Raw genomic sequence first — 23,160 nt, forward strand, 5'->3', positions numbered from 1 at the left:
CTGGCAAGAGCAGAGTCATGCATTTAATAAATATTAAATGGTTTCTTTAATCTGAATGAGTTCACCTAGTCTCAGTTGCCAAACCTTTAGACACTGTTTAAAAGAAGTGGTAACGCCTTTGCCTTCTCAGTGCCTTAGCTCTCTCGAAATACAAGGAAATTATCTTCTAAAATGGAGTCAAAGCATCTTCTTAAAATGAAGAATCGCTCAGAACCCTAAGGAGTGGATGACTCAAACATAATGGGTGATAGTTTGCATATTGCTTTGCATGACATTTGCATGCTACCAGTTCATGTGGTTCTTTTCTTTCTTTTTTTTTGGCTTGAAGTGAAAATCCGCCCACCATCTCCTTCTTTCCTAGTCCCTTATGATCCCCTAGGTGTTGAGTTGGCTGCTTTTGCCTGGGAAAAAATAAAGCAATTGGCGTGCGTTAAGTAGTGATCACATGTGAGGTAACATGGCTGGTTACCTCAGCTGAGGAGAGAAGGGCAAGTCTGTCCCAGGCTGTGGACCGTCACCTGGCATCACTGTGGCTGATCCTACACCAAGGGGGAAGGGGGAGTCATTGACTCAAACACCAATAAGTCACAAACAGCAGCATCAGGCTTCTCCTGAATACAACCCCAGCACAAAGGCACCTGATGGTACATCAGATAATTCACAGCTTACTAAGTGGCTTAGAAAATATTATTGGTGCAAAAGTAATTGCAGTTTTTGCAATTATTTGTAAACTTTTAAACCGCAATTACTACTGCACCAATCTAATCGTTCCTGACCACCGGTAGCGTCCAAATCAAACCAGGGCAAAGCTTCTCTTCTCTTGAGTGTGAGGAATTATGCAGTAGTGAACCTACAACAAAGATCAGCTTTCACTCTCAAAACTGTCAAGATTTAAGGTAAACGCAGGGAAAGCAATATTTGGCGATAAAGAAGAAAAGTTAGCACTGTATTACTCAGGCCCAGGTTGCCAGAATCTTCTGTCAGTTCTAATCATTTGTTTAAATTGAGTCCTCGATTCATGATCACTTGTCCACACGTGATAACAGACCTATATTTCCATAGGTCTCATCAAAGTTCACTTAAGTGATGTTTCTGGGGAATAACAGAATATTTTTGTAAACTCAAATACCTGTAATAGATTATGAATATAAACTAGGCCATGATGCTACATAAAATTGTATGAAATATCTATTTTTCATTCAAGAGCTGAAAATAGCAGCCTAATGAATAAGGGTCTTCCTAGAAGCTATCCTTCGGATGGTACAGACAAATACAATGCACGTTGCTCTAAGGTTTCTTATATGGCATGTGAACCACATGTGAACAGCAGACCCAACCAAGTCAACCATAAAACCCCAAATTCATACCCGGATAGTGGGGCCAGAATACTACTCGTATAAATGCAATTAAGCCTATTAAGTTTTAGAGATGCTCTTTTATCATAGGATACATTTTTGTGTGTGTATGTGTGTGCTTTACAGTTTTAATAAGGATAAAAGTTCATGTTAGGCTTTTCAATTTATTGGGAATAACATGTAAAACATCACGTTTTTATGGACCCTTAGAAACACAGCAACCTCAATTACACTAAAATTTCAAAAACGGACCCTCAGAAAGACAAAATAACCAAAAAAGATCAACCGTTATCGCATCACGTGACTTTCTAAGTGTCACTCCTCATAGGATAATCGCTAGCATGCCAGCAGTTTTAGAGATTGTTTAGTCCAATGCCTACTACCATTTTCATAAATGAGGAAATCAAGATCTCGTCCAGAAATTGGTACTTGGGGGGAAAAAAAAAAAAGAGTCCTGAAGATGAAGAGTTGGGACTGGCAGATGCTCACGAGGGACTGGAGCTTCTGGGAAGTGGGATTTGGGAAGTGGGATCTGGGAAGTGGGATCAGAAGGGTGGCCCCGTAGGTAGCTCTGTTAAGGAGCTTAGAGCTTTGAAGGAAACTATGTTACCAACTAAGAAAAAGGCCTCCGGGAGGAGTTGCTTCTATGAAAACAATCATCCCACATAAAGGTATTGTGGGCACAGAAGATGGGTTTCCTTCTGAGTCTGGGGTCATCTGGTGAGAGGTGCTTGCCTGAGATGAGGGGTGGGCCTGTCCCCAGGGAGCAAGGACTCAGTCACTGCCTTAGTCACTGGATGGGCTAGGAAAGCAAAGTCGTTTCAAAGGACATGGACCTAGATATAAAGACAAAAGGTGAATATGAGTGCAGCAGCTGAATCACCGATTCAGTCTTACTCAGTACAGACAGGAGCCACCTCCTTATCTGCTCATCTGTCTCACGACAAGCTCAAGATCCAGAACAGAACAAGAGGCCCAGAGGCCACCTCCTCAGTGTGTGTCTTAAAAAGCTCCTGAAGAGTGAGAATCCCTGTTTTTAAGATGTTCAAACCCTGGGGCGGTGAAGGAAAGAAGGAGCAGCAGCTGCGCTGGTTATTCTTTGCTTGCCCCCACCCCAGAAATGAGGTCTTGTGTCTATGCCCTGGATGGCTGACCTCTGTGATTCATATTCCCTGGGCTACTTGTCACCTGGCTTCTAGGGAACTGCTGGCAAGAGACCGGGGGATGGGAAGAGAGAGAGAAGTCAGAGTATGTCTTCCCTTTCTCTCCTGTAGTTCCTGCCCAGTGGCCCTCACCAGTGGCCCCACTCTCCTGGTTCTGATGTAGCTTTTGTTCCTTGGTCCCTTCAGGCTTAGGGTGGTAAACGCCTTCCTGGCCCTCACCACTCGGGTCCATTCCCTTTCACTCCTTCATTTAGTTGACCCATCTGAATTGGAGGCTATCTCTTGCCAGGACCCTGGTACAACACTAGGGAACAGAAGCCATCAGATAAACATGGCACCCTATACATGAAATAAATGCACCCTATACATGAAATAAATGCACTTTTATTTCCACTTACCTGGCACATTTTTACATTAAAACTGAAATACAGAGTAGAATGGAAATCCACATACACTTTAAAAACAAACAGACCTTCAAAAACATCAAACTTCAAACCCCAAATAATGCCGCTTTGGCAGTTCGCTCCCCTTTAGTCTGCGAGATCTTTAGGGACAAGACTGGGAAAGGATGCTAAACTCAGCGGAATGGGGACTCCCTCAGGCTTTCCTGCTTTGTAAATGAAAGTACAGGCATGTGTGACAGACCGCGTACGGAATGGTGGTCCATAAGATTATACCGTACAGCCCAGCGGTGTAGTAGGCTCTACATCCATGCACATTACCATCCAGGCATGTGTAAGTGCACTCTGATGTTTGCATGACAAAATCACCTAACGACACATTTCTCAGAATACTCAGCAACACAAGACTGTAAAATTAGGGTGAGTTCCTTGATTGCCTGGGGGAGTTGGTCTTCCAGGCTACAAAGGCAGCAGCCACACAACCTGATGGGACCCAGATGTCAAGGAGGGCCAGAGCAAGCAGGGTGGCTGAGAAGAGACATGGGCCCTAGAGGAAGAAGACAGAAGGATGGGGGCATTCTAAGGACAAGTCTGCGTAGGAAGTCACTCATCCTCTGAGGACATCACGGTTAGAGGCAAGCACTCTTTGCTTTGAGAATCAAGAGCCAGTCTTTAGCCACGTTCCTGCTATAAAGCCAACATCTTTTGCTACTAGAGGGCAGAGAAGAATGCGATGCATATTAGAACACTTTTCACAAAGTCTACATTTTAAAAATTTCCCACACCTAAAGTGAGGAAGCATCAGTCATTTAAAATAAAATTTAAAACACAAGTTTACCTTATTCCTGGTGATACTGGGTAGAGTAAGGGTTAACCATAACCTCTTGGTGAAAATTCCTTTCAGTTGCATGCAGGAGAGAGGAGAAGGGTATGGGCACAAAAGGAGAAACTCCTGGGCTTCTGGGAGGGGACAGTGCAAAGTCACTGAGCAGAAGTGGAACCGGCTGGGGAGTCCTCCCGGGTCCCCTCCAAACACCCACTTCATTCAAATTCCTTTCTTCCCTCCTCGCCGCTCATATATGATGCCTCTGCTAAGCTTTCATGAAAAATCAGATTCTGACATTCAGAACCACCCGAATGGTAGTGGTTTCGATGAATCACAGACACATGCACGAGCTGCCGCTGCGGACGAGAAGACTGCCTTTACCTTTCAATACCAGCCCGGAGACTCTGCTTAAATGCACTTTTATTCAGAGGGAGATGGCTTATCTTTCTCAATATCTAATCCCAAGCAAAATTATCTTACTTCTAATTACTTAGTTTTAAAAAAAAAAAGTTAGAAATTATCGGAAGGCATTAGAAATTAGTAGGAACCAAGAAGCCACGCTGCTTACCTGCTATCGCCAGCATTTGCCACATACAGCTTCCCCAAAAGGCAAATCACAATGAGGGCTGTGCAGCCACCAGATATATTATACGAACTCCTCTCTCGTTCTATTTGTAGGTCCTGGAGAAGAAAACAAAGTTAGTGCTGGATTGTGCAAGAACTCCTTGAATCAAAGACTTCCTTAGCCTCGCTCCCTCGACACAGGCCTAAGGGTCTGAATGTGCTTCAAAGAAGGGACCAGAGAATCTTCAGTCCTTGTTTTTCTACCAGCTCGTTCGTGAGCATTTCTGGAGAGGACACTGGCATAAAACAGCTGCCTGTTAGACCATCTGCGGACCAGAGGCAGCAAACAGATAGTATAATCAGGCAAAAATGAGAAGAAGAAAACCAACTGTCGTCAATAAATATCATAGACTATAGAAAATGTAGTCTCTGTATGGACTGCCTGAGCTGCCATGTGGAAAATGCAATAGAGAGGCTGATGACGCCAAGTACCTGGAACTGCAATGTTTTTAACCCCAGAGCCTCCAATAAATAGTTTCTTTTACAATTGGATGAGCAGTGGCTTGAAGGAGAGTCTCCTCTATTCAGTGCTGGCAGAAGTCACCTCCCTGGTCAAAGATACAAGCTCCTGAACTCGGATCTCACTTCTCTTCCCACTAATTCACCACAGTGACACCCATGCATTACCCCACTAACTTCCTCCAAGCACGTCCTCTGTCCGGCAGTGCGCTAAGCACTTTGCACATAGAATCTCATCTCCTCTTCACAACCACATTACTAACCTCACTGTTCAGATGCAGAGAAGTGGGGTAACCTGCCCATGTTTACCTGACTAGCATTTGGATTCCAATTCAGTTCTCCTCCCTGAAGCCCAGGCTATTACTTGCCATCCAATGAGGCCTCCCCAAGAAAATTAGAAATAGGCCAACACTTCTACTGACCAATATGCGTCGTCCTCAAAAAGGATATCTTTGTGAAATTCTCTGTCAGTGACAGAATCAAGAGTTCTTCAACTTCAGGAAAAGGCAAGTTGAGTTAGGAAAATAAACTGAATGCTAGCTAAAAAAAAAGAAAAAGCCAAACATTCCAGTAGTAACCTAGTGTTAGGTCAGAGGGAAGGAGAATGTGGGTTGGGTAATAAGCACAAAAGAGGAAGAAACGGTGCCCTGGATGATTTTGAGGGTGCCGTGGGCAGACCGAGGGAAAGGGCACTTTGTGATTCTTAGAAACCCACAGAATTAGAGTTCAGTGGCTTCAGCTAGTTACCTCATGGGAAAGGGGGAGAGAATTCAGAAATTCAGCATTGATGAGCAACTGCTTTATTCCAGGGGCCAGAGGTGGTAATACAAAGTTAGATAAATCACTGATGGGAAACTGGACACAGGAGAAGAGCCCGAGCTGAGGATACACATTAGAAACAGTGTATTGGTGAAAAAGTAAGTAGAGACAAAGTCCAAAGACAGGAGCTGGGAGACATCAACACATTGGGAATTCACTGGGGAGAGAAGAGGGTGGAAGGTTGAGAAGCCACGGGGAGGGGGTAAGTGTGTACGACGGATGTGGTAGTTACAGTGAAGAAAAATTCCAGTAAGGGCGTGAGTGGACAACAACATGAAAGACTACCTTCAAAGACTACACTGAATTTTTAAAATTGACTTAAAACTATAAATTAGCTTTCTTCAAGGACTGTCATGAGGATTAAATTAGATGGTGTGTGTGAGGGGCTTAGCATGCTATCTAGATCCCTCCCGTAGGCTGAAAGCTCCGTGATTGAGAGCCGACACCTCTCTTGCTCATGGCTGGACCCTCAACACCTATACCAGGCCAAGTAAAAGATAGTTTAATAAATGTCTTGTTAAGCGGGCAAATGAAGACATACACTTAAAAATGCCGAGGTTTCTGGTGATAGAAGGAGATTTGACTTTGGGTGGTGAACACACAATGCAACACATTGATGATGTATTATAGAATTGTACACTTGAAACCTACATAATTGTATTAACCAATGTCACTCCAATAAATTTAATTAAAAAAAAATGCTTAAGTTTCTAAACGATCACCTTCCCTCTGCCATAACATGAGAAACGTGTTTCACCATTCACAAATGAAAAGCTTACAATGCAAACAAATGCTCACTGAGATAACTAAGCAGGAACTCATGCTTCAGTTAAAATGCAGTCACATGACAAGAACAAATGAATGGTTCTCAGAACCTACACAAGGATGACAGGAGGCTAGAGAACGAAGGAAAGGAGGTGCCTGATGTCGGCTGGGAAGAAGTGAAAGAGAGGAGAAAGACAGCATCAAGCCATCAGAAGTTTTGTCCGTTTAACCTTCAAGCAGTGCATAAAACTGAACCAACAATCCTATTCACAAAAGAGTTTGTGGGTGGGTTTATTCATTTTCGTTCTGCATTTAAATAAGTAATACAGAGTTGATATTATGATACATATTTCATCAAATTAACATATAAAATGGTCTATAAAGTCCACACCCAATATTACTGCTTTTACTATAGTGGAAGGAACTGCTCTAGCTACAGGAACTATCCTTTCACATCCAGAATCAATATTTGTTTGAACACCTAAAGTCAGAATTAAAGACAATTTTCATTAAGAATCTCTGAGCACCCAATTGTTTGCATGCTGTTTAAGTGAACTGGAGTATGAATGACTGACAGCTTCACTGATAAGATCCAAAAGGAGGCGAAATGCTATGGTATATGAAAGAGCCATCTAGGCAAAGAATTCCTCTGAGGGGCAGACAAGTTTATTCTGCACCGTCAGGGCATTATTTATCATGGTTTATATCCCAAGAAAAATCTGACTATAAAATTGTTTAATCCTTAAAAAACAAAAAAACAAGGCAGAGTGTTCAACACTAAGATGATCTGCTTACGGCAGAGTTCATATTCGCCTTCAATTTTTCGGGAAACATTCCAGTTAGCCTACCCAGTTAATCCCTTGCTATTACATGAATAGTGATTCAATATTTTTTTTCTAATTGATTTCATCATTTCTTTCATCTTTTCCTGTGTTTCCACTATGGTCAGCTCCAGCTCCTCCAGCATAAGAAATGATACATTTGGCAGCACTGTCACAGAAATAGTGGACAAAAGTCTAGCTGTGTTTTATCCAAAAAACTTTGTTAATATGTTCATGCTTTCACCACCTCCCCTCATTTGTGTGGTAATATACGTGTGTGTAGACACACGTGTAACACTTGAACACAGTTTAACTACATGTGTGCTCTCTGGAACGACAGTGACAAGGATTTGAAGAATGTATTTCCATAGACTTTGTCACCCTGAAGGGTTCACTGACATTAAAATATTTCTTCTAAAACTGGGTGTAACTAGAACATATTCTAAAAATAAATACTTCCCCCTCCCCTCCCTAGAAGTCAAAATAGCACATTTATTTTTTTCCTATACTACCTACTCCTCTTTAAAAGATGTTTCACAAAATCTTGGTACTGAAAGGTACGTAAAGGACCATCTGGATGGTTCTTTTACTATCAGATCAAACATGATAAGTGAAGTCAATAAAGATATGTTTACCATTGAATTAACTGCCTATTTTCTTCAAACTCACAACTTTTCCAATTAGCTTAAGCAAACATTCTACGTGAAAAAATTTTAAAAGTGTATAATTATTTAAAAAAAACAAAACACTCAAGTTTCGGTGTTTTTTCAAAAAAATCAATGAATCATAGGAAAAACTGACCATGGCTCTGTGCTAAACAAAGACCAATTTGGAATACTTCCTCATTTTAGCTAAAACTATTTAGCTAAACTATTTTACCTAAAATGAGGAAATCAGTAAACCCCAAGACATAATACGTTTAGAAAAACTAGGAAAAAACATGCGTGTACTATCACTCCTTTTCAAGTATGGTCTAAAAGGATCAACTTAAATGACTCATATGATTTAATTAACGAGATAATTGATTTATCTGCTCAATCAAGAGTCCTCCAGACCTTCCAAGGCTACTTTCTACTTAGGACTGATTTATCCTGTGCTATATCTGCCTAAATATTATATTTAAGCTAGGTTTATCTCTAACCCAAAGAATTGGTCCAATTTTTAAGACTTGAGGTTATATTTTTGCTTTTTGTTGCAAGGAAGAGTAGGAGCAATGAAGGAGAAAAAAAGAGATGTACATATCAAATGAGACTAATTCAGCAGGAAAGAACTGCAAGACAAAAAAAGAAAAAAAAGATACACTGCTCGGGATGGTTGTAATTTGGTTCGAAAGTCCCAGAGATGATGCAACAATCCCAGGATCATTCTTTATTTCCTCCCAAATTTCAGGTTCAGAAAGAAAGTAGTATCAGACAACAGAAGGGAGCGAGTGTTGGGTAGTTTCAATAGGACTTGGCAGCTCCCCCTAGCTGGGTTAAAACATGGTTCTAAACACATTGCTAATAGTGTCAGTCACAAATAATAAGATTCTGCATGGTTTTAGTATCTGGGTCTGATTTCAGTTTATTCTGAGAACAAGCCAATCTGTCAGCCAGGCATTGAGGTAGGAGAAAAGAAACCAGTACTGCCTAATGTTGTCACCTGCTGGCTGTTCATGGAATGACAAGTTCATTCCTTCTTGGAGGAACTTCCTGATATACCAGAAACAAAGACAAAACAAAACTCTAGCTTAAATACAGACACAAAAATCCACACTTACCATGAATATGCTAATTTTTCAAAACACCAGGATTTCTAAACTATAAATAAGCTTTGCATTCATCCTCCTCTTTTTCACCATAGTGTCCCCATACAGTTTTTACCAACAAAGCCAAGCTGAGTATTTCCAACCATTTACTCAATAATAGGAAGATGTATGAGTATGGCAGTTTTACAAGTTGAAATATTGCCATTTTTCTCAGTCGTGACAATCAAGTTTCTAGAACATTCTTCACTGCGGTGAGGAATCTATACCCACAGAAAAAAGGAAATAGGGTAGAATTTTGAGATTCTCCTGCCTGTGTCCAGAATTCAAATCCTCCTGTAGGTAGAGGGCTGAAAGGTTAATCACTGCTGACTTGATTCCGGTACCTCAGAAGGCAAAGGTCTCCTACAACTGTACCAACAATGGAAGTCAAGAGTCTGAAATATTGACTATTCAATCCTGTTTTAACTGACAGCAGGACTTAGAAGGCATTTTTGTTATTCATATCTATCATCTTGGGCCAAACAACAACCTATACACACACTAGGTGACAAAACTTAGCTGCTAAAGTTGACATTGGTACAAAGCACTGCTAGGAAACAGAACTGAAGTAAGTCACAAAGTTCTGAAATCTTGGTCCTTTAGCAAGCCATGGTTCATTTTCCACGGTGGACACAGAAGGAATTGGCTTTGCAGCTTTCTCACTATGAAGATCTAAGACGAGATACAGTAAGGAGGTCACAGGGCAAACCTTCCTCTGCCAGCAAGCACAGTAAGCATTAGAGACCAGCGGTCAGAGGTCACTTTCAACACAAGCCACATACTGTCCTGGGCAACCTGAGGACCAAAGAGGAGAGGAGAAGCAGTGCGCTCAAAGCAGCTTACAGTATTTGATGAAACTGTTGTCATCTCCCCTTACTCAAAGCATTTTTCCTCTACTTCTATTAGTCTCTATTTTTGACTATTACCTACATTTTCCTGGAAATAAGTATGATTTGTTCTGGCTTGGTGTTTCTCAGTCTTTTAACTGATTATCCCTTTCAGATAGGTATCAACATTTTACCACCCCAGTTAATGTTATTTAGAACATGATTAAACAAATGATACTATACATCTTTATATTCATGTAATGTGTGACTACAAATGCCCCTAGATATAAAACCTAATCTTTTACTTCTAGACCCCCAGGGGGTCTAGAAGAATGCTGATTATAAAACATTAGTTCAATATATACTAGTGATTGGGAAGAGCCCTGCAGAGAGACACAGACAGAGAGAAAGACCAAAGACCTTTGATTCCATGCTGCTGAAATACCATAAATAAAGCAAACCCCAAGTGAAAGGCAAACTTTGCCTTTAAAGATATTATAAGTTACTTTTTCTGAAGCTCTGGAGGGGTAGCTGCAGAGATATCATCAGTGAGGCAAATTTGAGGCTTATGTGCTGGACTTGGGAAATGTTTGGGGATTAAAAGTAAGGGAGAAAGCAAGAGAGCCACAAAGCTGAAATGACCGAACCTTATTTAACACTGAGTTTTCCGATCATAGCATATCAGAATGACACAAAATCTCCAAGGCCTAAGGAACACCTACAAATAGGAAAGCTAGAAAGTGATGAGCTATTATGGGGAAACAATTAGGAATGTCAGGGAAATTCCAACCCTGATCCTCTCAAAAAGGCCTGAGGAGGAGCCACCAAGATCAGGTGACAAGGATATCAGATGCAATCAGGCACTTCAAAAAAACACACAAAGTTTTACCTTGAAACCATGACTCTCGAAAACCTAATAGTGAGAGGGACAGAAAAGTATTTTATATGAGTTGGCGATGGCTTTGCAGGGCATTAAAACGAGTACACTGTATAATTTCTGTGTCATGGCTTCTGAAGCTCACCCCACACAATTTAATGGTGAAGGTTGCAGCTGTTTCTATGACACTGGAGTAGATTTTTTCCTGAAGTCCCTGATGAAGCAAAGAGAAAACAAGAGCATCTATCTGTAATTAGGGTAAACATAAGACATCATCCAAACAGGGACACTTTTAAGAGTAAAAGGGGACAGCAGCAATGATTATTCGGGGCCAACACACATCAGCTGGCTCCGTCACTAGCAGGGTGGGAGGTAGGGTCACCTCACCAAGTACCACGAGAACCAAAGAATGATGACTATGTCACTGAAGGCCAAGACATAGGCAAAAGTCCAGGTGGGCCTCTGGCACGCTGGGGGCTAGAGAGAGACTGTGGGGAAAACTAAAGAGGAAAGAGGAAGCCGTAGAGTAGGATGGATTGGAGAAGAAGACACTTAAAACCAAATATTCATAATACGGCACACCAGAGTCCTTCGCAGGTGTGTTCCGACCTGCCTCTCCAGATCACCTCACCTCATTCTTACCTTTGAAATCTACCTTCTAACCACAGTGGACGTCAGCTTGTTGCCTTTGGCCCATCTGGGTTCTTTCTCTCTTTGATGTGGTTCTCCACGCTAACAGGTTCCTCTGCCCAGAACGCTCTCCCAGTGCCCGGGGTTTTGTCTGCTTTACTCCTACTCCCACACCGAGCACCGCGTCTCCAGGGAACCCTTCGCTTCACTTCTCTGTCAGACTCCTACTTCACCCTGCGTTTCTCCTCTGAAGGCCCTTCCCGTTTATATCTTACTTGTTTAATACTGGCTTTGCCTATTTGTTCAGTGCTCTTCCACAATTAGGCCTGGCATGCAGTTAGTTCTCAACAAATATTCACTGATTGAATGAATTACACAGGAAGTGAAACAATCGTTTCACTGGCAACTAAGTTTCCAAGAAAAATTTCAGGTAATGACCTGGTGAGTTAAAAGCTGAAAATATATAAACGACAGAAATGAGGCTCTTTGCCAAGTATTTTTTTCTGAAGGAGCCTATCATTTCAAATATAGTTGTTGCTAGTAACCCTGAGCCAGGAATGGGTAGCAACAGCCAGAGACCCTGGTGGAGGCCTGACTCAATGTGACATTGACCTCTAGTGGATAAAATTGAGAATACAGAGGTTCCAAGTAAAAGATGTTCCTTATGGCACTAGCAATTAACTGAAGGAAATGAAAAACTCAAAGTTTCTTTTGTATTTCACTTTTCTCCCATTACGAGGTTCACACTTTCACATTTTTACCTCAAGAAAATATTTGGCATTCTGAACATCAGTGTCTAAAAACACTCACACCAAAGTATCTGATAGCTGGAGAGTGAGATTTCACATGATATAAAGCCTGAGTAGGAGTGAATTTTACTACCTTCCCCCCCCCTAAATAATCTTTTCCAGCCTCCTGGTGTTTTCCTTGGCATTGAAAGCTACCAGAAACTACTGCCCATTCACCTTACTCAAGTCCTTGTAACATCTTTACGTATCTCTTTATCTGAATGCAGGTTAAGAAAAATCTGTGGGACCCAAGTCACTGCCTCAGTAGAAAGTGATCTCAAAGAAGGAAGGGGGTGGTGTAGAACAGCATTGTGCATTATCATGGGCAGAGGGACAGCAAGGGACACTGAGAGAAACTGCACTCCTCTCCCTGGGTATGTTCTCAGGAGTGAGGCTTAGAGGAAAGGAGGCTGAATTTCTTCATCAGGCACATTCAAATTTAAATGTACAAACAAGTCCATGTACCCAAGGTAAACAAATGATTCGTGAATATCAGACTGTACGTTTTTAAAGCAATAAGAATCACATTGCCCATCATGGCAAACTAGCTGTTCTCAGATCAGATTTGTAGAAAGTGGGGTAATTGTGAGCCCTTTACTAAAAGTTCTATTTCCCGAAACACCTGGAATCCATATACGTGTATAAAACAGATGGCATCCAGGTTCCTTTCAATTAAGTGGAATTGTACCAGCTGGCAACAATGAGTCTGCAGAAAGAGAAGCAATAATGCATACATTTATTTAATAAGCCTATGACCTCATGCACCATCCCTCTCTCGTTTTTTAAATTTTGGCCAGTACTCAATGCCAGGAACTCTTATCTTGCTGCCAATTTCTACTGAGAATGGTAACCCTATTGTAAAAGGGAGATGTCCCAGTAGAACCACCCAACAAGTGGACAGATCAGAGACATCCCCTTTCAGGGAACCGTCAAGAAGCAAGGATTTGGTTTAAGTGACCTCCCTGCCCCTTCTGTCCTGTACTCTTCAGCCATACCTACCATTTCCTTGAACGCACTCTCAAGAGCCCCTATGACCAGACACTCATGTAGAATCTTCTTCTCCGTGAAGAAGCGCGTGGGTGGGGTACTGGGGGAGCCCGGAGCCCCCACCCCTCCGCGGAGCGAGGCAGCCCGGGTCAGAGTCCGGCTGTTGGCGGGCGTGCTCTCCGGTTCCTCGCCCAGGCAGGTGGGCGGGAGGACGGCCGAGTTCTTCAGGATGTCCACGATGTCCTGCAGCTGCTCCGTGATGTGGTGCTGCAGCAGGCGAGACGCCACCACCGCGGCCCCGGACCCCGCGTGACCGTCGAACAGCGACCAGTAGTGGCAGGAAACACCTTCTGATTCCTGGTGGGAGAGGGTGACAGGGAGGAGTGAGAACCACAGTGGTCACTGCCCCCGGGGGTGACCCTGACATGGCCAGGCCTAAGGACCCCAGCGCATCCACCTGGCTGTCTTTAGTCTGCAAACAGTGGGGTCCAAACATGGCTGATACTCAGGACAGGCTCCCCAGATTTGTCACTGCCATTACCACCACCAGAGGGATGAAGTCCCTGCCTTTCCATCGTGGGGGGGTGGGGGTGGGGGTGGTGATCCAAATTACCACATGCTCAGTTACTATCTGGGAGCAAGATATACTTGAATTTGAGGTGAAACTCCATACAAACAGATGTGTGTTTAGCAGTCCAGCTTTAACATCTAACTTCTCACCTCCTGCCTCTCCAGCCCCAGAGCAGGTCCGGCCTGGAGTCTTTGGAGGAAATTAGGCACTTTTTGCAGGTTCTTCAAGAGGAAATAAGTGGACCCACTTTTTTTTCCCCTTTAGGGCCCTAATACTCTCAGATAACTGCCCATATTTTTAGTCTACATCCTGAATTTTCAGAACATGTTTTTCCATTAGACACCCAGCCTAGTTTAGGTTTCACAAGATGCAGCCAATTCCAATCTCCTTTTCCTGTTTCCTACCTCCCACAGTTTTCCAGCTGTCACTCAGCATCTTTGTTTCCTCTTCCAACCCTAAAGCTACCCATGCAGCCGTGTGCAGCCCATGTTCCCTCATCTTCCATGGATTTAGCACCTACCCGTCAATTTCTATACGAATTCAAAATGAACAGTTATAAAAACCATGTTTGAATCACACATGTCTAAGATCTTAGCTATGGGGGACAAAGAGAGCTCAATTTTCATATATCTGGAGGAGTAACATATTAAAAATAGAGATTATTTTAAACAGGTAAGGTGCATATGACATCCACTTCTGACTGCTAGGCTTATCTATCCCACAACAATAAATACTGAATTGTTTTTTACCTGAAGCCCATTAAATAAAGTTCTTTTGGTCCATCTTATTTTTTTCAATTGAAGTATCTTTGACATACAACATTGTATAAATTTAAGATGTGCAATATGTTGATTTGATACATTTATATATTGAAACATGATTGCAATTATAGCAATAGTTAGTACCTTCATCATGTCACGCAATTATGTCTTTTTTATGGTTAGAATAATTAAGATCTAATCTCTTAGCAAGTTTGATTATTATGACACAATATTATTGTCTATATTCATATACTATACATTATAGCTTTAGGACTTATTTACTCCATGTTGCAAGTTTGTACTCGAAAACAACATCTTGCCTATCCACCCCCACCCTGCGGCCCCTAGAAACCACAATTTTTGGTCTTAGACTGATGCTGCAACACTCTGTGTAGTTATGGTGACATGTGCCACTACTCTACTTGTGCCATTTAAAACTTCGTTTTCACTCACTAGTCTGTGCTAGGTACTAAGAGATAAAATAGGTTTTTTTTGAAGTCGACAAATATTTACTGAGCACTCTATGTAACTGGCATTAGAAGGTAAAAGACTGGATGCAAACAAGGGATTATCAGACATGGTCTGATCTTAATCCAGTGAGTAAGAGAGACATTGATGAAATAATAAAAAAAAAATAAACATAAGATCATAACTCTTGTGAGGGCTGTAAGGAAAGGTTCCTGGTGCTGTGAGGCCAACCTGTAGAGGGTCACCCTGGAGGACACTTTCTGAGGACACGAGGACCAGGCTGAGGGCTGTGTGGAGTTCACAAGGAGAGGAGGGGAGAGGGGGAAAGGGGACGGGAGGGGAGGAGAGCGGAGTGGAGCGGAAGGATGGGGAGGCCAGGCAGCAGCAAAAGCAGGGGCAAAGTCCCCATGGTAAGAAGGGGCCTGATGAGTAAGAGGAGACCGGTCCATGGCCTTGTGGCTGAATACAGGACTGAGGCAGAGAAGGAGGGGTGAGGCCAGGTTGCAGAGGGAGGGAGCAGCTAGACTCAGTCTCAACCATCTTACACATGAAGACTCTTGGCTTTAGCCTCAAGCAACAAAAAGCAATTGACTGAGGCAGGAATGACAGAATTGACTCAGGTTTTTAAAAGATCACTCAAACTATACTGTGAGGATTAAGAGAGGAGAAAGAATGAAAGTGAGGGTGCCAGTTAGGGGGTAACTACCACCCTAAAAAGACATTCAGGCAGTAGGAAACACTTATGAACAACTAAAAGCACCATAAAACAGAGGAATAAGCCCTCTCACTCAGAGGAAGTTAAGTGGTGAGAACAATGACCCAAGGCTTTACAAGGCTGGGTTCTAATGGCATCTTTAACACCAAGCCCCGAAGGGGAGGCGGAGCACGGTTAGGGAACAGTACAGGTGTCAGACCCTGGCTGAGTCACTCTAGGGCTGGATGTCCCTGGTTTACCACCTCTGAGCCATGCTTTCCTAATAAATAAAATGCAGGTGGTGGCTACCTTATAGGGGAGGTGCTATTTGGGACGGTTAAGTGGTAATTTATGCCAAGTAACATGCCGGGAGCATGCACTCACGTGTAGCTGCCATCATTACCATTACAGTATGTTCCTGGGTAAGTCATTTTCTGGGCTTCAGTGATTCAACCAAATGAGGGGCTACCCTAGAAGACTCTGATGTCTCTGCTAACTCTGAAAGTTCTGTATTCAAGAAGCATAGATCAGTGTGTGCTGGGGGTGTGGGGGGGGAAAGATGGGCCTTAAAGAAAGAACAAGTAGAATTTGGATGGGTTGGGAGGTGACATGGAGGCCCAAGAGAGGAAAGTACCAGAAGGTTTAGGTGATGTGCCCAACTCAGACAGATGCTCTGAGTAGCCTCCCTTCCTCCTCACTACTGATTCTACTTGGGGCAGCAATGAATCGACTAAAAATACACACTTGCCCAGACTCTCTTGCAGCTGTATGTGGTCATATGCCCCTGTACCGGCCAGTGGGCTGCAAATGGAAGTCTCCTGGGTGGAACTTCCAGAAAACCTATTGTTTTCCCGACAAAAAGGACAACTTGACCAGCCCAGTCTTTTGAACTTTCATCCTTCCCTCTTTCTTCCTGCCGGGGTCACAGAAGCAACACCTGGAGGTGGAGTAACCCTCTTGCAAAAAAGAGGGAAAGCTGCAGCTCAGTGTGGTGAGCCAGGAAGTCAGAAAGAGCCAGGGCCCTTGATGTCTGGCTTGGGTTGCTGGACAGCCTACCTGTGGGAATCGTGTCACGTGAGCTACATGACATTTTGATAAGCCTGTTAGATTCTGTCGCAAGAGCTGGGACATGGGAAATAAAGGATGTACATGTTTATATAGTATCCTGGGACTTCTGGCATGCATGGCAGGAAAGAGCAGTGCCAGATAAGTAAGGCACATGCACAGAAAAGAATGAGAAGTAGTAGAAGGAGAATAAAACCAAACCCCCAGGAAAAGGTTTATAATTTAAGGCATTCTTGGATAGAATTCAGGGAGTCCATAAATCTATCTTTATTTTCACAAACCTCTGCAATTTAGCATCTCCTCCTATTGTGATTGTAAGGCAACAAAGCACCGTGGTGTCAGCAGTAGCTGTGATTTGGTCACCAACAGAAATAAGGTATGGTCATTCCACACATCTTGATTTACTCTTTATGCTCATCATTACTTGCAGTAGCAATATTATTAAACCCACCATCATTACTTGCAGTAGCAATATTATTAAACCCACCACTAGCTCTTGTTATTTGCTGCACTGGTAAAGTACATCTTGCCATATGACATCCTCACAATTAGGGAAAAGTTGCAAAAGGGAGGGAATTCTGGCTCACTCATCCTATCTCATTCCCCAAAGGGCCCAAGGCCACTGGAGTAAAACCTGCACACGCAGTTCTCCTGCATCCAATCTAAATTAAAACCCAGCAAATGTCTTTGAGGAAGCTGCTATGATGGCAGGCCGGGATGCAAGAGGGGCAGTTGTTTCAGGGCCCGGGCACAGATTCTGTTCCCCCAAACACCGTCATGTTTCTAGAGCTGTGATTTGAATCAAAGATCAAACCCCATGAACAAACGAGCTACACTACATTTTTAAAAAGCAACTCCGAGAACCTTGTAAGATGTCATCTTTCCACAACGAAGTCTGCTTCTGACTGAATAATCTAGCTCTGCTTGATGTGGGAGCCAAGCCCAGACCAATTAAGTCAGTATCTCCGAAGGTGCAGCCCCAGCCCTGATCCTTTTGAAAGCTCCCCTCTACCCGGGGATTCTAATGAGCAGCCAAAGCTGAGAACCCTGAAAAGAAGGCTGCTAAGCAGTCAGGAGACCCATGTTCCAGCCCCAAATCTGCCATCGGTTCACTGTGTAATCTTAGATAAGTCACTTCCATCTCCCTGAACAGACCAGATTGTGTTTCCTGCTTCTGAAGTGGTACCTTAAGAAAGAAGACGGTAAGAGGGTACTGAGTGCTGAGTCCCCTGGACAATTATTTCAACCAGAGCAGCCCAGTTTTATCAGTTATAAACATAAGTGTTTTACAAAAGATTTTGGACGAAAGGATTCAACTGTGTAAAACGTTTTTTTTTGAAAGCCCTCGAACTAGATAAAACCAAGCCCATCAGGAGATTTCAGAATCTCTCGTGTCCTCCCGTGGCAGGGAACTTCAAGTGAGTGATGTGCTATTTAGGGAAATACAGCCACACAGTGAGCTCTCACTGCACGCTTCAATTCCAGGTCAGCTATTCAAGTCTAAGAGACTACCGCGCACAGAAACACCCAGGGACGGGTCTAGCACACACTTCCCACCATTTAACAAATGTCACACAGACAGTATTTTAAATGCCTCCTCCGTGTTAGCTCAATAATTTGTATTCCAAGCCTATGAATAACTACCTTGTATGAGGAATGGTTATTATCCCCATTTTATAGAGGAGAAACATGAGGGACAGAGAGTGTACCTGCTCGAGGCCACCACTGAAGTGATGCAGCTGGGGCGAGTGTTCAGGCTGTGAGCCATCCACCCCTACTTTAAGCTGAACCCCCCCACCCCATACTCCACTGGCCCCTGGAGGGAAAAGTTACCCTAATGTACACTTGGCATTCGAATCCACTTCTCCACTCTGCAACCTGAGTTGCAACCTGAGTCATTTTTTTCTAAACTACAAAAGCTGATCATGTTTCCTTTAGCAGTCTAGCAAGCTGAGATGGGGCTGGGTCCAGTCTACGAGCACCCACTTTGAAGTCTCTGATCTAGTCTCTGATTGTCTTTCCACATTCTCTCTCTTACTCTAAATCCCCACACACCAAACTACAGCACTTGCAGCTTGTCACAAACCACTGCTATCCCCTTTGCCTAACCCCTCCCTGTCTTAATATTCATCTTAAATATCACCTCCTCCTGGAAACTCTCACTGCACCCTGAGCCCACTCCAAATGCAGAATTCCTCATGCTGTGTGGAAGTGTTCACCTCCCTGGCAATGATGGATTGAAAGAAAGAATATTCTGGAAAAAGGGAGCAACTAATAGGTAATGCAGGTGAAAAGAGGAGATGTGGGGGGCCCCGGTGGACAGTGGTTGGATTAAGGCCGACTTTGAGGGCTAGGTCAGGATGGGGTGAGAGTCTAGGGAGGCAGAGTGAGGAGACTCATTTAACAGCCATTTGGCATGAGGAATGATGAAATGCCGTGAGAGCTGGGTGTAAGGAGTGCTAATCCATGGCATTCTGCAGGTGCCCTGCAAGAAGGAAGCACGAGAAAAGAGGCTCTCAGAGGACTGGCCCGAGGCAAAGAGGGCTTAGGTCCAGGTGGTATAAATGGGCCTGGAGAGGAGACTAAATGACATGATCGTGAGACATTTCAAAGAACAACATGGGGCCGGAGTGGGCTACGTGGTGTCTGAAAGGGGACAAAGATACTCACAGAGATTAAAAATCTACTTGTGAAAGTAGCATGATCAAACAGTATGTGCCACACAATTATTTTGAAAGGAGTACGAGGACCCCCTTTCTCCATCACCCTCTTTACTCAAAACGATGCTTTCAACTGCCCTCAGGTAAGAACGGATGGCTTGCTGCATAGTCAGACGTGAGAACCCTGAGGAATGCACACCTGCTCAGTCACACCAGCATCGAGGGCCTACATCAGCACTAGGGGTCTCAGCTAGAAATAAGGCAGCTGGGGGTGCAAGTGAATCTTCGACAGAGGCCTGAAAAATCACAAGTTGTAGGAATATGATGCTTTGAAAGCATCTCAAATCTCCGATGTGACTGCAAATACACCTGTATTCTGTCAGCGCATACACTCTTCAATGACTCCCAAGTGTCCTTAAAACATGGGATCTAGCTGCTCCTCCTTTCCTAGGAGCCTGTCTTGCTCCTTTTCGGTTGTCCAGACCTCTCTCATTCCCTCAAACTCCCAGTCACGTCTGGGACAATGAATGTCGTGGTTTTTTTCCTATCTATAACACTCATCCCTTGCCCTGCTTGGAGAACGATTTATCCTTCCGTTTTCAGTGGAGGCATGACCTCGCCACCAAGGTTGCCCGGACCACCTCAGCCCCTGTACAACAGTTCATTCCACTGGTGTGAAATTGCCTGACGTTGCCTGTATCAGCCCAACTCAGAGACTCACGTGTATCTCATTCACTGTGGTATTCCCAGGGCGTGTCTGGTATAGAACAGATGCTCAATAAATATTTATCAAATATACATAGAAAGGAAGAGAGAGAATGGATTTTTTTTCATGTTCTTTATTTTTTCAAAGCAATATAGCAGCTTGGGAAGTTAAGAATTTTATGTAAGACCTTTTACATTAGTAAAACCAACAGACTATAATTAACCTAACCTACTCCAGGATTGAAGCTGACTTATCTAACTTTATTTATGACTTCCCAGCTCTCTGAGGCCATGCGTGCTGTGCAAACAAGCAGGGAGGCAATGCGGTAGCCCCTCTCATGGTGTTCTGTCACAGTGGGGAGATTCCAGACAAAACCTAGATGTGTCCTGTGGAGTCCGGCAGACATGGTGAGATGTCAGGCAGAAGGAAAGAAAACCAAGGAATGAGGTTTGACACATTTGTACCAGTTTAAAGAAACTGGGACTTGACTTTCTCTTACTGCACAGAGCTCTCACAGTTTGCAAGCCCCTTTCATGCTCCTCCCTCCCCGGTGAGCACTCTCCACCGGGGAGCACGCAAAGCTGTGGGGGCATTAAAAACAATCAGTCGGCATGCAGGCAGAAAATTAGAAAGTCTTTCACATTTTTTCTCCTCAAGCTGAAGAAGAAAGGAAGCTGGGCTAGTATTTCTCACAGGCTGACACTGGCGCCCTCTTGTGGTCGGTTGGTAAGATGTCGCCATGGAACATGGATGTTCTCCCACGTTCATCAGCTTTGGCATAGTGTGCCGGTGGCTGGGCGCATGTGCCACCAGCCAAATGGTCTTGTCCATTGTATTACTAAGTTTTTAACTAAATTATCCCTTACAAAGTGGAGAACGGGTTTTTTTCGTTTTAATTCCTGCTAAGAAACTGCTGACAGAAAACATGAGCAAATGAGAACATGTCACAGCGGGCACTTCACTCCAAGTAATGCCACTCTAGTCATATCGAACAACAATGATAACCATACTAGCCAAAAGTATCTGAAATGCTCACGAAGACAGCTGAAATGTGGAATTATGTCGCTCCTGTTAATGATGAATTACGCCTTGGTATTGATGAATTAGCTAATGGGAACATGAAGTCTTTGCTTTTAGTAAGACAGTAAATGAGTTACTGTGGGAAATACACTTAGAACAATGCCTGGCATATAATAAACACCATCTAACTGTTAGCTGTTATCTTCAAATGCTGGCTTTTCCTCTTGATTACCTTTAAATTATTTTTTACATGTTTATTTTTATAATTATTAAATATGATATTAAATATGTTTTATAATTATTAAATATACAATAGTATGGTTACACATCAATAAATGAGCAAATACACTGGAGGTATATACTCAAAAAAATTGTCTGTAACTGATGCTTTGGAGATTGCTACTCTAGAAATAATTGTCTTACAGGAAAAGGCAGTGACCTTCTCTTGGCTGTCTTCCCTGAAGATACAAGAACTCAACTCATTTGACACTCATCTTCTCTTCCCTATCCCAACCAGTCATGTATTTAGATAAGCTGGGTGGGGGGTGCTATCAACAGCATAAAAGGACTACCGCCAATGTAGAAACCCCACTTGGAGTTAAATCTCATGGCTGATTTCATGAAAGGCCCGGTCTGAGCATGAGATGCACCTGCCTTCCTCCTTTCTCACTGTCAAAGGTCTTAGTTATTTCCCACGGGGGAAACACAGAGTCAACATATTCTTTTGATTCACCACATAAGCTAGGATATGGCCTGATTTCCATAAAGTTTCTTGCCAGTTTTCAAGGCATCGCAGTGAGGATGATAATTCAGAAGCTAGAGTAATTGCTTTAGGCATTTGATCCACAGTGAATTCCATCTCCAGGTCTTCATCAGCTCCTCATAGTAACACATCAGGAGGGAGAGGAATAAGCTCATGAAGAAGCAGAGATGAGAGAAAATTTGACTAACTTCATAAAAGTCCTTCCTGGAACCCATATTCTAGTGCTATCTACTTAGAATCATGCCCATACTGCATAGTTTGCTTGCTTTTTTTTTTTTTCTTTTCTTTTTACCATGCCTCTTTTTGACTAACTAGCCAAATGTTTTGCTCCCCAGTGGGAAAGAACTCTTAATTTCATACACTTAGGTGAACATGTTGCTTCCTTCTCAGGAGCTGACAATATGAAATGCAAATTACTTTGGTTCAGTTCCTCCAATATTCTAAGGCAGTAAGATGTATGATAAGCTTGGTAAGTTTGTTTTTTGTTTCTAAATAAATGGCAATTTAGTCCCATATTTTAAAATACCACTAAATAAACATTAATTTCTGAGAGATACGAAGTATAACGTTTGCAACAGTTTTGGGTTAGTGGTGTGGTGGTTTATTCTAGACTGATAAATTAGCTCAGGGATGTTCAATTTATTACTTCACAAAATCAATAACTTTTTTAATTAGTTTACAGTAAAAACATGATATGAAATAATGAAATGTACATGCAAACTCCAATATTAGAATAATAACAACAGATAACATTTATAGAGTACTTATGACATACCAAGCACTGTTCAAAGTGCTTTTCATATTCTTAACTCTTTAATTCTAACAACCCTTCGAGGTAGGAACTATTATTCCCAATTTACAGATGAGGGAACTGAGGCATGGAGAGGTCAAATAACTTGCATAAGGTAACACATCTCCTGAGTGGCAGAGCTGGGATTCAAACTCAGACACTCATTATTCAATCAGAGGGCTTTTTCTTCTTGCCATGGTTTTATGTAAACGATGGTCTTTCTATAATTTAGCAAGAAAAAAATGGACTGTAAGGACAATATGATGATGAACAATTTCATTTCAGGTCTGTTCTTCGCCTGAGGCAGGGAGAGCTGTTATCTGGTTCTGAAGTTGACAGGGGAAACTACTAAATAACAACTAAACCGGAAGATAAATCATAATGAAAATGAGAAAATATTTAGTATAAAATGATGCTGAAATCATACATATCAACATTAGGAGTTATTCTTCCTTTACTTCAGACTTTTTCAAAGAGATCTTCCTGCTCTATGTCCTAAATGCTAATGGATAGAGTCAGCATGTTGTAAGTCTA

At 42.7% G+C, this 23,160-nt stretch overlaps 1 protein-coding gene across 3 annotated transcripts in view; it reads right to left on the bottom strand.

The window, feature by feature from the left end:
- PPM1H (protein phosphatase, Mg2+/Mn2+ dependent 1H) overlaps window positions 1–23,160 on the bottom strand; it is a 244,575-nt gene that overhangs the window by 113,564 nt on the left and 107,851 nt on the right. For all 3 annotated transcript variants that reach the window (XR_013994038.1, XR_013994039.1, XM_081060277.1), the window contains exons 3-4: window positions 13,141–13,485; window positions 4,314–4,426 (exon numbers count right to left, since the gene is read on the bottom strand). Coding sequence is in view for 1 of the 3 variants with exons in the window: in XM_081060277.1 (XP_080916403.1) it covers window positions 4,314–4,426; window positions 13,141–13,485 (458 nt within the window). In the remaining 2 variants the exon portion in view is untranslated. The remainder of the gene's footprint in view (window positions 1–4,313; window positions 4,427–13,140; window positions 13,486–23,160) is intronic.

The sequence above is a fragment of the Rhinolophus hipposideros genome (assembly GCF_964194185.1).
Source record: "Rhinolophus hipposideros genome assembly, chromosome: 9".
Classification (NCBI taxonomy): domain Eukaryota; kingdom Metazoa; phylum Chordata; class Mammalia; order Chiroptera; family Rhinolophidae; genus Rhinolophus; species Rhinolophus hipposideros.